This window comes from Lutjanus erythropterus, chromosome 4 (genome assembly GCF_056507025.1).
Source record: "Lutjanus erythropterus isolate fLutEry1 chromosome 4, fLutEry1.hap2, whole genome shotgun sequence".
Lineage (NCBI taxonomy): Eukaryota > Metazoa > Chordata > Actinopteri > Lutjaniformes > Lutjanidae > Lutjanus > Lutjanus erythropterus.
Window position 1 is genome coordinate 34,600,047 of NC_139320.1, and position 16,730 is coordinate 34,616,776.

At 39.6% G+C, this 16,730-nt stretch overlaps 1 protein-coding gene across 1 annotated transcript; it reads left to right on the forward strand.

The window, feature by feature from the left end:
• The first annotated feature begins 4,943 nt into the window (after nucleotides 1–4,943).
• On the forward strand, nucleotides 4,944–10,138 carry cux1b (cut-like homeobox 1b). Its single transcript, XM_084716683.1, has 8 exons — nucleotides 4,944–5,196; nucleotides 6,832–6,944; nucleotides 7,041–7,157; nucleotides 7,311–7,394; nucleotides 8,732–8,788; nucleotides 9,779–9,859; nucleotides 9,938–10,002; nucleotides 10,090–10,138. Exons 1-8 carry the CDS (start codon nucleotides 4,944–4,946, stop codon nucleotides 10,136–10,138), a joined length of 819 nt encoding a protein of 272 aa, XP_084572809.1.
• Nucleotides 10,139–16,730: the final 6,592 nt, after the last annotated feature.

Below are 16,730 nucleotides of genomic sequence, written 5' to 3' on the forward strand. Positions count from 1 at the left end.
TATGAGGTACTTATTGATAGGCCATGTATTACCGTGTAGTAGATCGCGGTCAGCATGCCCCCAGTTTGGAGAAGCAGTGAGGAGTACCAGCACGCAAGTTAAGCATTGTACTGCTGTGGACAGGGTCAGCAGCAAAAGGTGTTGTAGCATCTTAAAAACAAGGCCCACCTACAGATAAAAAATCATCATCAGTTTAAGTATGCGCCATATTTAGAGAATTTTCACCACTTGACTTTGCTGTCAGACAGCCTTTTCTGATGGGGAAACTGCCATTATGCAGGCCAAAGATTTCTCTCCAAACCAACTAAACTCCATAGGCGACATTAGTCATTCTCCTTTGCAGAAACAGGAGTTGCTGGTCTACAGCTGCCTGAAACGGTTAGTTTATCTGCATTATTGTGTGACTTTCGTGAATCCAAACTTACATTTTAAAGCACCAAAGTCACACAAACCAAACCAAAAAAAAACCCTGAATACATGGAGGCAACGGGAGACCAGTAACTCTCACGTTTTAGAAGGTAAAATTACTGATTTAGCCTGTAGAGTTTGGTCGGTTTGAAGAGGAAAATATTTGGCTTATATAACAGCAGTTTTCCGTCAGAAAAGGCTGTCTGACAGCAACGTAAAGCAGTGGAAATATTCTAAACATAGCGCACATTAAAACTGATATTTTTTTGTGTTTAGGTGGACCTTTTTTTTAAAAAAAAAATACCTTGTGTTCCTGACTCTGTCCACAGTATATTGCCGTGCTTCTCTGGACTGGGGGGCTGCTGACCAGCATCCACTGTGGGTAATACACTGATTATTGATAAGTACCTCATACAAACCAACTTCAGAACTACCCCTTTAACAGGTCCAAATGTATACTTTGTCAAATAGGTCAAATGAAATTACCTAAACTTGTGAACACATTTTAACTTGAAGGAGGTCATATCTGCCAAATTGAGATTAGAGAAGTGTACCAGCGAGCAGGTGTGCTACGCCAGATTGAACAGATAGCCAGCCTATGATTATGCAGAATTTCTATTGCAGTCCGTAACAAAGCACTTATTAGGATCTTACCTTGGACAGGGTCTGTAAACACTACAACAGAGTACGATCCCGGGATCCTGGGAAATGTATGCCTTTAAAAAAAAAAAAAAAAAAAAAAAAGTGGTTGTGAACCAAGCACAGACTCCTCATCCGCATCCTAACACTAAAATGAAAACATACGATAGCTCTAGCCATGTTTTCTACATGATAAGCTGTATTCTTATTAGGGTTGGGTATTGTTTGGATTTTAACAGTTCTGAATGTTATTCTGCTTATCGATTTCCGTTCTTGACAGCAGAGTTGTATGAAACGCAAATCAGCAGAGGATAATATACACTAAGTGGGTCACTGTTGTGAAATAACGCCCGACAGGGTGGTTTAGGACCCCAATGCCAAGCGGAGGGATCTTGAATCGCAATAATGACCTGCTCACTGTACATCATCCCACTATTTACATGACTGCTTACTTTAAAAAAATCCAGAATTTTATCCAAAATATTCATTTAAAAATGATTTTATTGCTCCTCCAGAGTCTATGATTAGAACTGTGTCCATATCAATGGTCTGTTCTTCAGCAACGGTCTGCTGTACAGAAATAACAGACCTTAGAATACTGTAATTGACCCATCAGAATAAAGTATTTAACAAAGCCATGTACTATCCACAGATGAATGGTACCAGTACTAAGCTAGGAAGCCTCTTTTGATGAGAGGTGGAACGTCTTCAAGAACCTAAAGCAAGTCCAGTTGCCCTCGTATGGCTCCCAGAGACTGAGCTAAGCTAATATTAGCTTAATAACTGTAACAATGGTGGTCTATTTCCTTGTTTCATATTGGGTACTTTACTGTGACAACAGAGAGCATCCTGTCCTTGTAAAGCATTTTGTAGGATAGCAAGTCTCACACAAATTGTGCTTTACACCTACTAGTGATGCAACTTAGCAGTACTGAGTAAATTTACATCATGGTTGTGGAGTATTCTTAATACAAGTATTCAAAATAAAAAGTATGATTAGCTGTATTACATTATAGTTATATTGAAATTAGTGGTATTCAGAATACAGCTACTGTCTTTAAAAATACTTTCTGTAAGGAATGATTTTATGTACAAAATTATACAATATTGCTCGATTTAACAGGACAGATGCACTAGGAGACAGGAAGGCTTGCACGCGTTCAACTGGCACAGACAGATAGCCATGTTAATATACGGTGGGGGTTTACAGTACACAGTTTAATTTTAAACTAGCACTAGTGAAATTTGTGCAGGAATCAATAAGCAGAATCAAAATTCAGTTTCTTTTGGGTCATAATTTAGGAAACAGCTCTCGATGCCCAGCCCTAATTGTTATACAGCAGCCCCTTGTTTCAAACTCCAGATAATAACTGTGTGACTGAAAAGGGCCGTTGTCCTGTACAGTTGTAGATACTGAGTAAACACCTCCTCAGTCCATCCTTAAGCCTCCCTCCCTGAACGCACATCCAGATATATTGGCAGCCTATCAAACGATACTGATAACCTCATTGCACTGCATGAAGATGCATTAGCTAAATTGGATTTTCTAATGTATCTAATAATTGTAAGATTCCACAAACATTGGCTCTTTCCTGTGGACGACTGATGTGAAACATCTGTCTTTCCGCAGAATACCGAGGGCTTTATTTGCCTTCTGTTGGACTGCTCGGACTGGACAACCACAGTGTGTTTTATGGTGATGAATAGCTACTGTAAAGTATAAGCACTTAACCCATTTTGCCATTTTATTATAGCCAGATCCATCAGCTCACCTAGACCATGTGAGATCATCAGATTTGTGCCTTTAACTGCCAAGCAGGGCACCAAACTAGTGATGTCATTAGTTGTAGACGACTTCACCTGATTTGTTCGTAATATATCGCCACATCTTGATCCAAAATTTATTTCTCATCCACTTCGTATTGGTACTTTTTAAGTCAGCTCTCTTCAGAGAGAGGGTTGTATATAATCGCCGGGGTGCAGTGAAAGTAAAAGGAGAAAAAATGAGCTTGTGTATTCTTATGACTGACCTGCAGTTGAGTTTCGGTCCGGGTCTTATTTCAGATTTTTTTTTTTTCCCACAATGCATTTCTTACGTTGTACATAACCTAACTAGCAGCGAAAAGGCCAGAGCATTGAATGAAGGAGGAAGCATGCAGAAACAGCGTACACTGTAATAACACTGAATTTATTCATAGGGCATTTTGTATTTTTTTTCTGTTTGTGTCAGGTTTGCTGTGACATTAATAACGGCACTACAGGTATTGATAATGACGTGTGCCAATTCTAATGGTTATTTGGAAAAAGAGAACGTGTAAATACGGTCGATCAAGTAGCTATCGATTCACTATTGTCACAGTATGCTTTTGTTTTGAAGGCAGGAGGAGAGAAGGGACGATTCAGGACTTTTTCCATGATCCACAGATATTTTTCTACAAATTTAAATCAGATGATTCTATACACTGTTGAATAACATTGTAAAGGTGTAACAGATGCTGTATATCATATCATGTTTTCTGAAGTTGTAAAGCTTTACTGTATGATCTGTTGAAGTAGTGGTTATTCATTTTGACATATTAGTTGTAATGGAAGCCCGAACAGCAGCACTGGTCACCATATTCAGGAAAAAAAAAAGAAAGAAAAACCTCAGATGTTTTTTGTAATACTTTTAGAATATATCTTATGAAGTGGGTTTTGTAAGGAAACACTTTCCGAATCAGTGGTGCTGTATGCATAGCACACTCAGTAATACATACACACATAATACAGCACAATACACTCATCCTTTAAACCCCCCTCCCCTTCCACTTAACTTGTGCTTTTATTTTGTAAGTTTTCCGCTCACATTGGCTCCAGCTAATTTTAAGTCTTAAACCATTTCCTCGTTATCTCTTCAGTTATTTCATGCATAATAACTGTTTATTAACACCCAGAGAGATCAACTCTGGGACAATAAAACATTTCAGCGACACATTTCGCAAAGACTTAAAAAAAAAAAAAAAGAGGAAGCAAAAAGCCAAATAGTGACGTAGTTCTCCACCTCTGTTGAAAGGTTGCTGACATTTTTTTTTTTCCTTGTGTCGTGGCTTCAGTTCACCCATAGCTTAAACCACAGTGTAGTCTGACAACCAAATGAACCTAGGGGAGATCTTCACCCCCCCCAACCCCCCAACTCCCACCGACCTCTCCCCTTTTGGAAAGCTTTAAGATGCTTGTTGTTGAGGCTTTAGCGAGTTCAGAGTGTTTTAGGTGATTTTTTTTTTTTTGTCCAACCTGTCATCAACAATGTGGAAGTAATAATTCTCATAACTTCTTCTCCCACTGCTTTTATTTTTTTATTTTGTGAGTGTGTGTGCGCGTATATGTGTGTTGTAGTACAAAAGGCTGCATGACTGTAAAGGGATGGTTTAAAGATGTTTTTTGAAAGTCGTTTCCCTAGCACTTCTGTCACTCCTGAGATGCTTTTTTCTCCTTCCCTTTCGTTTTTCCTCATGTATCATTGTTTTCTTTATCTTTCTATTTACTAAACGTATCATGTTGTTTGTTCTCAGCACTGTAAAACAGTCCCTTCTACAACATTGAAAAGCAATATCACTGTATGAAACGTTCACAATGTATTTGTTATGATTGACATTTGATTCATCATCATTATTATTCACATGCACCCTAGGTGTGATAATTGAAGTAAATCTCTTTTATACAAATACTAAAAGTGTACTGTGGTAGTTTTTTTTTTTCTTTGCCCAAAATAATGCTTTTGTGATATACGTATTCTCAGAGAAAGAGATTAGTTAGAAAGCCAGGAAAGACTAGACAGAAAAGGGAATCTTACATGGTGTTGGACTGCTTCCACAGGTGAGTCATTTTGGGAATTAAAAACAAAAATATGGAGACAAATGAGCATCCTGAATGAGAACTTAAATGTTTCCTCTCTGGTCTCGACAGGCCGTTACGCTTACCTGCAGATGGAGTTTTCATCTGCCGTGCGAACCAGCGCAGAGCAGAAGGAGCTCATCCTGAAGCTGGAGCACGACCTGAGCACCATCCAGGCCATGTCCTCCCTGCCGCGCCCCGACGCAGACGGGTCGGAGGTCAGCGACATGGGGAACATCCCAGAGCCGATCAAAGAGGCCACTGCCATGTTCACCGGTACGTCCCTGGATTAATGAAGTAGAGCTGCTGAACATAATGTTTCACTTTATGTCAAACAAGCCTCCACAGTCTTATTATACAGTAATTCTCTCTAGACACTTGACTGAGAGAAAAATTCAGCCTCAGCCATAATCTTAAAGTGATCCAACATTTTTTCTTTTATTTAAAATTTCAAAGTGTCTTCAGACAATAAGTGAAGTGAATTTTCACCTTGAATTTGACCACTGCACCATGTGTGTTAATTCACCCCAAACAGCTGTTGTATTGTTACAGTATCAACTTTATAAATGTTAGATCACAGGACATCTCATCATTCATTAATTTAAAAGTTTTTTGACTCACATCTTGCCTTAAACAAATATTGCACCTCCTGCAATTTGAAAATTGCAGAAAGCCTCATTGGAGTTTTGATAAAATTTCAAATAATTGTGCCGCCCTAACAGACACATAGAGTTTCTCACTAGGAGTTGACCACTGTGTTGAACTCGGCCTCTTATGAACTGAAACTCTGTTTTTTTTCCCCCCATTTTTTATCTTCAGTCTTTCTCCTTTTTCTGCTCGTCTTTGTATGTTTATGAAGCAGATTAATGAAAAAAATGCAACATTTTTTCACTCCATTAGATTTTCCATCTCTCTCTGATTTACTGTTGACCAAATAAGCAATAATCACTTTAAGTTGAAAAAAAAAAACATATCTTTAGTTATTAAGTAATGTATAAAACTAGCTTCATGAGGACTGCGTGGCAACATCAGCCACCAACCCAAAGACTGTCATCACATATTGACTCTGATTGGTGCACAGAAGTATGGGACATCAGTTTTTCCCAACACAGCCCAGCCCGCTTCAAACCAGAGAGAAGAGCACAAAAACAGATATCTGTCATGTGAAATAACCAAAACTGTTTTAACGCTTACAGAAAATGGTGTATTGGTGTAGAAACACATCCCTCCTATTCAAAAGCTTAGTGAGAAAACAAGTCTTCAGGGTCTGTTACAGCTAATATACATTCACATGCTGATGAAAAACATCAGTTGGCTGTGTTGCTGTTCTGCATGTCAGAAAAAAGACAAAATATCATGACAGGACAGATGATAAACACTTTGTCCTGAAAGAATAATGTGTCTTTTAAAAGATTAAATACGCATGTTAAACAGTTGATTAATCTGTTTGTCAGTTTAGTCTTGTCTTTGAAATAATCTCCCAGTTTTGCCGCTTGTCTGAAATTTCCACATTGAAAAGTCTTTGTTCTAAAAGAGGTGAGAGCACATGAATTTAGCGTCAGTGAAGATACTGAAGTCTGACTCGCTGACAGCTCAACTTCACTGATTGAAATTAGGTAAATGTGCTGAGCTGAGGCTCTGCAGGGGGGCTGTCTGTTTAAATACTACAAACCAACCTGATTAGAGGGATTTTAAGTGTCTCTTTCCTTTAATGTGACAATCAAGGCAGAATCCAGTTTTGAACTGTCCACTAGACTTAAATTAAACAGATAACAGTATCAAATTTGACCACAAAACAGAGTTGAATTGATCAGTTTTCAAATTATCAGTAATGCCCCATCTCTGACCATATAGGGATTTTAATAGAGGAAGTAAATTCTGGCATTTGAGTGTTTTATCTGTGATGTCCAGGTTCAGGCGTGAGCCCCCATCCCGAGCTTCCTCAGGGCCAGATGGACTCTCTGCTCTCCATCATCTCCAGCCAGAGGGAAAGGTTTCGCTCCCGCAATCAGGAGCTGGAAGCTGTGAGTCACGATCTCTCCCTCACACACACTCTGTATTCCTGTTGTGTTTTTCAGGGGGAACTAATTTGTTCTCATCTGTTTGTTTCCTCCCTGCAGGAGAACCGCTCCATGCAGCAGACCATGCAGGCCCTGCAGAACGAGGTGGACAGCCTGAGTGCAGACAACATCAAACTCTATGAGAAAATCAAGTTCCTGCAGAGCTACCCTGGCAGAGTGCGTCACTGTGTGTGTGTGAGTGTGTGTGTGTGTGTGTGTGTGTGTGTGTGTGTGTGTGTGTGTGTGTGTGTGTGTGTGTGTGTGCGCGTGTGTTGGGGGGGGCATTTTGGAGGACAATTAATTTAGATGTCTGTTTTCTTTATACTGTAGGCTGGAGGAAGTGACGACACTGTCATGCGTTACTCCTCCCAGTACGAGGAGAGACTGGACCCGTTTGCTTCCTTCAGCAGGAAGGTACAGGACACCCTCAGTACACACACACACTAATGAAACTCCATTTAATTGTTTACTGTCATGGTTTCTTCCTCTGATAACTGACCAAACATGGACAACAGAGACCCATGTATACAGCACAGCTCCAATAGAGCCTGATCTCAAGTGCTTATTTGTTTTGCACTGACATTATCACAGAGCTGTAGTCAACCAGAAATCTTGGTTGATTTGGCTGAAGTTCTACCTGCTCTTCAACTAATAGGTTTGTCAATGGGAAGAAAAAAATCTGCAAGTTATATCTGGATGAACTAAATCAACCACAGTGCCCTGAGTGACTCCACCTGCAGCTTAAATGGGTGCGAATCAATTACATAATGTTGCCAAGCAGTTGAATTCCTGCGGTTTGACAATTTCTTTTTCACATGTAGCTATATCATCAACTTCAGGGCATGTTTATCAAGTAAACTTTGTGTTACATACAGCAGCAACAAAAACACAACTAATACAGCTTGCACTGCACTAGAAATGACTGTAAAAAGCAACATGAATCAGCAGTGCCGGCATCCAACCAGCTACTTGGTGTTTATGCAGTTTCTCTTCATCGTCTCTTAATATTACACTATTAGTCCAGCATCACCCATGTAGCGACATTAGCAACATGCTAACTCCAAATTCAACAGGATAACCTGCAGAGTAAAACAGCATAAAACATGGAAAACTCCATAAAGTAAAATCCACACACGTTGTCAAAAATAAACTTTTTATCCACTTGGCTCTTCTGTCCTCTGAGGCTGGGGGATGATCTACCACTTTGTGCTGCTACTTTGACACAGTGAAAATTAGTTTGGAGACGGTAAATGTTTGGTAAACAGTCTGTCACTCAAAAATATGACACCAGCGACCGTCTGACCACTGAGAGGGACAACGATCAAGGATAACGATCAACCAATCAATAAACCAATCACAAGGTGTTGGCCACTACATTATCCCGAAATAACTCACGATAGTTATGAGTAAGATTCCAATTTAGCCACCTTAGACATGTTAAGTATTGATTAAGGTTATGACTCAAAAAAGTTGTCACACAACAGATGATGAGAGCATATAAGAAACAAGCACTTTCTCATTTTTGGGGCTTTGTTGAAACTAATTATGTGTCCTGCAGAGAGAAATTACCATTATCATCATTACTCATCTCACTGAAGCAAATGCCTTGAACATCACAAATGTACATTATTTTAAATGTAAAAATGTCTTTAAGTGTATTCTTTTTAATTTTAAGATTACTTTTGGTCGTCGTGGACTCACATTTCAAAGCTAGTGTGTTTTTTTGTTGAGGTCAATTGTTCTGTTTGCAGGAACGTCAGCGCCGATACCTGAGCCTCAGCCCCTGGGATAAAGCAACTCTGAGCCTGGTAAGACTCAAACACACACACACACACATCAATGTTTCACCAGCAGGTCATGTGAGGATCAGAGCTGCTAATTCCTTGTCACCTTAGTGAAGCGTTGGTGTGACTCATCTGGCAGGCTGACACTTCTGACTCTGTGATGATGAGATCAAACTGGAGCAGAAACCAGTTAGTGCCTCTAACACATCCATGCGCACATCCAAACACTGAGCCGGCTCAGACCTGGTATTAATGCACCCTGGGTGATCAGATCACAAGTGCACAGCTTTGAGCATGTCACTTCACACCTGGTTTTACAAAATGTCTCAGGTGACCACTTGTGATCAGATCCCACTACATGCAAATAAACGGCGCAACACGAGACATACGAGATCTTGCGATACCTTCACACCTGTGTTTACATGCTATCTGAAAGTGACTCAGACAACAGAGAGAGATCTGCTCAGAAATAGCGACTTGTTATGCGCGCAGTTGACTTCACAAACTTTCAACAAAGAAGAAGACTTCGACATAGAAGAGGAACATCATTTCATTGCTGCAGCTACGCAGCAAAGAAAAAGTTTCTCCTCATTCAACAGCTCTTGCTAGGGTATTTTTGATATTTTCATGTGGATGTGTATTTGTTTTTGTATTGCCGATGTGTATTTGTATGGTTGTTTTGAGCACACACCAAGACAAATCTCATTGAGATTATAATAAATGACTGAATATTGAACTCTTAAAATAGCTTGTTTTTTTCTTTTTAATGGAGCCAGGGCTTATTTTGATTACTGGTGTTTTCACAAACTCCTGCTGCAGGTAAACATGTAATTTACATTGTAGTGAACCCAGTGATGTGTTTACAGGACATCAGTTGTGTAGGTGATCTTCAGTGTGGTTCAGAACACGAAAACAAAAGACGTCCTCTGAATGAATGATGCACGTAAATATCCGGTCTGAACAGTGTGTATGGTGCAACTTGTTGACTAATCCTCCTGTTTTCGTCTGTCTCAGGGTCGTGTGATTCTCTCCAACAAGATGGCCAGGACTGTTGCTTTCTTCTATACCCTGTTCCTGCATTGTTTGGTGTTCTTGGTACGTCTCCCAGAGGAGTTTCTGCTTTTGTGTCACGAGCATCAGTGAAAAACGGCTAAACTGTAAACTTTATTTCAGGTGCTGTACAAGACCGCGTGGAGCGAGAGTATTGGCAGGGACTGCACCGCTTTCTGTGCCAAAAAGTGAGTTGATTCACCCCACAGCTGATTGAAATGAATGAATTATATATTTTATATATTTAATTTTCTTAATTTCTCTGTTGCTCACAGGTACTCTGACCACCTCCACCGTTTCCATGAGAACGACCCAAACCTTTGAGCTGTCCCGCAGTGAATCAGGCTGGTTCATCGTTCAGCAGCGTGCACGTCCTGCACAAAAGTTTAGCTAACTAAGCTCCACATGAAGGCAGAGCTTTACTTTCCTTCTTCTTGCAGTAGCTAATATATCCACTAGGTGGCAGTTTCAGGCTATAAAGTGTGAATCAAATAGATAGCTTCTTCTTGTCTTCATTTACAGATTCTTGATCTTTGATAATAATTAAGAATTAATATATAAGGCTGAGACTTAAGGTTTCCTCTTATACTCGTATTTTAACATAAAGCTAAAAGTCAATCATTAATAGCCTATGATGTTAGGGACCACTATACTCGGGTTGTGTTATGCTTTTTCTGGATTTAGCTGGAATTTAGTATAATTAGAGAATTAAATCAATAAAGATGAAGTTGATATGATATAAAAGGTGATATAGGCAACATTATAATCTATGTTTGATGGGAGATTATACTGTGAAAGTAGGATTATTAAGGAAGGAGTGGTTATTTTACAATATTCTGGTGGTGGAACAATATATACCTTAGTCATAAGTTTACTTTTCATTCCCTACTTGAATTTGATTGATTGATTAACTGGTAAGTACAGTTTTAACGACTTGTGTCTTTGGCGCAGAAATCAGACCATTTGCTCCTCACCTGCTGGATGAGGGTTTGCAGCAGTAATACACTAATGGTTACTGAATCTATGATCCTAATATTCCTCTCTAAGATGAAATACTGTGCATGTTTTGCTGCTTGCTTCTTTTCTGACTGATATACTCCAAATAAAGACTATGCAGTAATTCTTCTTGTATTATTTTTTCGTTTAAAATTCTGTCACTCCAAAATGTGTGTAAGTGTGAAGACATCATTACATGTTGATGGGTATATGTTGAGTTTAAGGTTTGCACATGATCCTTGCACAGAATCTACTAGTTTTTATATTTAACTATAACTAAACTTAAATACATTTCACAATGAACCACGTTTAAGTCTTTCTGGCATGAGAACGGGTTGGAAATACTCACTAGAGCACAAATGTGTATTAATGCACAGCTTAAAATAGTCCCCAATAAAAATGACTTTTTGCTTCTGCTTGATTCATGCTTGCTAAAAAAAAAAAAGTGCCCTCTTTTTAGGAAATGACATGCCCTTTTTTATTTAAAATAGTTTTATTGTGAGACAGATTACAGTAAATAAATAAGCAAATAAAAACACATCCTAGTCTAGTGCTACTTAGAAGTGATAAAGACTACCATTTGCACAGTGCATCTTAACTGTCAGTCCTATCCATGGATGAAATCGTTGATGAATGGATGAATTCTTCCAGTCTGTCATTTAGGATGCGTCAAATCCTTTGCAAGTCGAAGGTATCAGTCAATAGTGCTTTTAAAGTTGGTTCAGAGCAAAGGAATAAGTTTCTTTGCACAAAGGAGGCCATAGGACAGGAGATGGTGCAACCCTGATTTCCTGTAGTGTGGGGCATAATGCATCACTCCGTAACAAATCGGCATCCACTTTGTTACGTTCTTCACAAATCAGTGACATTTCTGGGAAGATTTTATGGAGCTTTACCTCCAAGTAATGCAACCTGTGCAAAATTTTAAACTGGGTCAAACAGTGTCTAGCATTAAGAGGACAGTTATAAACACATTTCAGGCCCTTGTCCCAGGTGTCCTCTGCTATTTTCATCCCTCATTCGTTTTCCCTGTCCCTTGTTATACAGTCACTTGTATTCACTTGTCACTGCTCTTGCAAAAGGTTGTATATAAATTAAATTGTATGCCTTTCTACTATACATTGTGAGACACTGGCCAAGCTTATGACAGGCCAAAAAAAGTCACACACTCTAATATCAGGCACAAAAAAATGCCATTACAGAAGAAAAAATACATCAATGAAAAAAAAAAAGCTCATTCAGTGTATTCAGGTAGCGAGCTGACCTCATTTTTGGGCAAATAATGTTACTGAACCTCAACCTGAGCAACTGAAGCAACCCCAGATCGTAACACTGTCCCCACAGGCTGGTGCGGTAGACACTAAGCATGATGGGAGCATCACTTCATCTGCCTCTCTTCTTACCCTGATGCCCCCATCACTCTGGAACAGGGTAAATCTGGACTCATCAGACCACATGACCATTTTCCATTGCTCCACAGTCCAGTCTTTATGTGTAAGTTTTTTTGTCCAGGCAGTGTAGATGACATAAGGCATAGACATAGACATAATAATGACCTGCTCATGGTACATTTCTATATGGTTATTTACTAAACAAAATATACAAATTTACAGTATATGATACAAAATATTAATTTTAAAATGATTTTAGTGATTTAACGATGATTTAATTGTTCCTCCAGAGTCTATGATCAGAACTGTGTCCATAGCAACGGCCTCCTATACAGAAATAACAGACCTTACAATGCTGTGATTGACCAATCAGAATTAAGCATTTAACAAATACATATAAAGAATATGTATAAATACACAGCTGAAAACAGTCACTAATAATTGAATGCATGTATTTCATTTTTACGTGAGATTTTAACAATAAGAAAAATGAAGAATTACACCGGCGCTGTCATTTAAACATTAAGCTAATGTTACAAAAATCTGTTTTACAGAAGTCAGTGATGGTAAAGGGATAAATGTGCACTGATAGTGAGCTCCCAGTGAGAAAATGTCTGTTTAACAGCTGACCCCAGAGGAAGAAAGGGGGTAGATGATGACTGACTAATGTCTGAAACACACACACACACACACACACACACACACACACACACACACACACACACACAGTGGATGAATGTGCTGATCAGTCCCTCTGATGGCTGCCTGTGTTTGAGTATGACTGAATTAGACTGCATTATTCATGAGAGGCCTCCTCTTAAAGAGCACCTCAGCTCACAGCCATTAAAGACTAACGACACACACACACACACACACACACACACACACACACACACAGACTTCCTCCTCTATCTTAAGCCTCTTTTTGCTTATCAATCAGAGTGGACTGAGCCATATCAGCACAATTACAGCCTCATTCTGCCCTCTACAGCGCCATTCACCTTTAACCCTCAAACTTCACATGCACGCACACCTTTTTCCTCCTCTGGTCTCCGTCTCTCTGTCCTCTGTCTCCATCGACAGCTCCATAAATATTAACAGCCTCCATCTGTGGAATAACAAAAGTCTTGAGTAAGCCTAATGGCCTGAGGTTATTGTTTTACTGCGGTGGACGGGTCATTTCTCGTGGACTGATCGCTCCCTTAATGACAGCACACACTGATGGGTCAGCAGTTAAATTTGTGCGCTGTCATGTTTATTTTGAGGCTGATACAAGGAGCAAAGTGTCATCCTGCAGTGAGTGAAGCTCTAACTGCTCTGTAGGAGCATAAAAAAGGAGATTATTGGATAATTTCAGCTTTCTTTCATTGTCTCGATGTTTCATTTCCATCCTGAGTTCAGCAGAGGGCAGTAAAGTTAAGCTTTATTGTGAATATGAATTATTTAGCTGACTCTTCTGACTAGAGTCCCTCCTGTCTGTGTCTGCCTGCTGCTTCTTTTGTTACAAAACAAACAGCATGGACAATGAGTCCATACGGTTTGATTTATAACATAAATCATATCCTATAATGTCCTCTTAACATTCTTAATGGCACATTTGTGTGAACGTAATTCCTGTTGTTGTTCTTCCTCAAGCATCAACTGTGAACCCGTTGACTTCAATGATGGCTTCAAATGGAAGCAGGCAACTTTTAGGGCTGCAACTAACCATTATTTTCTTTTTCATTTTAATTGATTTATTTTTCAGAGATGACTCTAGAATGTACCAACTTCCCATTACCCAAAGGTGACCTCCTTAAGTTCCTTGTTGTGGCTGAAAAAAGCTCCCACTAAGGTTGTGTCTTCTATAATATTTCTGGGAGTTTTACAGTCTACATTTACACGTCAGTTTTATTCGGTGTGGTCGCTGTTTTTTTTTGTTTTTTTTTAAACAAATATCTTGAACCTTGTCTGTCTTTAAGTTGAAACGTAAATTAAAGGAATATAAACAGGTTTAGTTCTTCAGAATTGCCTCCAAAACAACCGTCATGGTTGGTTTTCATGGTTTCAAAGGGAAAGTTTGACACTCTTCGTGTGGATGTCCAGTCAGTGTTGATGGTAAATGTAGTCATCTGAAGCAGTAAAATCCTCAGTGCTGCTATATTGACCAAGAAAGCCACAAAATCTGATGTTTTTCCTGTATCCAATGATGTCACAGTGATGTCACAGGTGTTAGTAAAGATCTACAGGATATTTCAGTTTGGATTTCTTGACTTCACTTCTGGGTAGTCAGGGGACATGATAAATGAGTACTTTTGTTTTTTAAGGCTATGCTATAGCCCACAAAGTCTTAACTACAGGCTATAGTGGTGATACACTTGCTGTGTATTGTGGGTAAAGTGGACAACACACTTACCTCCCGTGCACCTTGCATTTTTGGTGATCGGATTGCTGGTTGTAAAGTGCTTGACCACATGAAAGTACAGATATAAATGCATCCAAGACACACTGTGGATGAACTGTGATCCGATTGGCCAAACCACCTCCAGAGGTGGTCAGGGATGCAGTATGACCACGTTGACCACACACATGTGAATGCACAGGTCTTTTCTATCTACATAGGACCTTGTCACTAGATTTAGGGACTTTTTGGACCCTCTCCTCGTATTAGCTTTTTTTCTGCATCAGCACCGGTGTGTGGCAGCTGTTTCACCTCAGACTGTGATTATTTGGATCCAGATTTCTCAGTCTACCTTTTTTATGACTTTAAGGTGATCTCTCCCTCGCTGCAACCACACAACCACTGACCTTTATGCAAATGACTGTGTGATGATGTCATCAACATGCAAATGAGTGTGTGATGTCTTCTGGTGACTTTTGTAATTAGTGCGATAAGAGGGGAGGCTGTTCTGACAAGTGCCATTCAGCAGTGGTGTATTTTAGTCTTCAAAGCATAAAAACGTAGCAAACCTTCCCTTTAATTATCCATATAGAGAGGAAACGTCTCCTGACCATTCATGGTGCCGCAGTGATTCAAATATTTAGATTGTAATGTAAGAAATAGAGTTAACAGGGAATCTAAACGTGACATTTTGTAATTTCCTTTAATTCTTAAAAAACTGAACAGAGTTTGGTGTGGGATGATTATGTAAATAGTCCATATGAATCCAGTTTTATCTTGGCAGGTAAGATCTCTTCCTCCCATTCAGCAGCTTCCTCTTCATTCATTTCTCTGTGGCTGTGAAAATCTCATTCATTCAACAAACTCACCATTCAGGATTTTTCTCCTTTGTGTCGCTAAGTAGCTCAGACCATAAACTGCCGAGGACTGTTGCATGGATACAAAGAGTGTGTGGGAGTGTGATTGCTTTGGGAGTTTGTTTGTGTGTGTGTGTGTGTGTGTGTTTGGGAGGTGTCATTCATTTTTATTATGGATAAATCATTCACTAATACATTTTGGCCTCCCATAATCCCCTTTGGAAATGTCTCTGTTCCCCTTTCTCTCTTTCTTCTTCTTCTCTGTCTGCATGCAGTCCCCCCTACCCCATCTATATCACCCTCCCGCCCTCCCCCCATGGGTGTTGCTATGGAAACAGGCCTCCTCTGTCAGGTGGCTCCATGCTGAATGCTCCCCAGCGCTCTGATTTGCTCTGACATCGTCTGGCTGAATCACTTGGCCACGTGATGCCGGATCAGCACGTCCGGACGCTGAATATGGAGCCGGTCTGACCCCCTCCCCACCTCTAAAGTCTCCTCCCCGCCCTCCCCTGGCGTCCTCTCACCTCGTCTGGGGGAAGGTGATAGGAAGTGATGGGTGGATTTGGACCATGTTAATTCACAGACAAAAGATGTGATCGCACAGTCGCTGCAAACAAAAACAAACCATGATTAACATATTCAAATGGTATTAATCACAGCTCCATTTCTGGATTAATTAACCCCTGAAGGTCTGTGTGGGCTCCCGTAGACCACAGACCCTCTTTAACACCTCAAAAGCAGCTCTTTTATCAGCTTGATACTTAATGATTGTTCCTAATTTTATTAAAATTGCTTTTAAAAAACACTTTACTCCTGTGTGGGGCCTCATAGCACCACCTCTCTCAAATTTCAAATGTGCCAATTTTATATTATTGATGTTGGAGTTTTAATTCAGTTTGTGCAAACAAGATTGATTGACCCAAAACATTAACAACTCTTCTATGTAAGATGATTTCACTGTTTCTTTGCTACAAAAGTAATACAATATTTGTTCATACATTGTCCATATGAGTTGTAAAAGATCCAGTAGTTTCTTGTTTGGTGTAATATCACATTTTGTCACCGTTAAATCAAATGTGCAAGCCCAGTTCATCACTATTATCAATTTGCACATGTAGCAGTTTGATCCGAGAGATCCCAAACAATGAGGAAGTAAAACTAATGTCAGCAAAACAGGTTAGCAGTGTTTCCAATCTCATGAGACTCGTGTGGTATTTTGCTGCAATGTAACATGTTTTCATAGTCACCCCCTGTTAAAAATGTGTTCGCTAATTGTTCCTTCGCTTAGATGT

What these genes read in the sequence shown, in the direction of transcription:
- cux1b (XM_084716683.1), top strand. Translation starts at nt 4,944, where the DNA reads ATGAGCATCCTGAATGAGAACTTAAATGTTTCCTCTCTGGTCTCGACA. An exon ending in GGCCACTGCCATGTTCACCG is followed by an intron (nt 5,197 to 6,831) that starts GTACGTCCCTGG and finishes TGTGATGTCCAG; the next exon opens with GTTCAGGCGTGAGCCCCCAT. An exon ending in GCAATCAGGAGCTGGAAGCT is followed by an intron (nt 6,945 to 7,040) that starts GTGAGTCACGAT and finishes TCCTCCCTGCAG; the next exon opens with GAGAACCGCTCCATGCAGCA.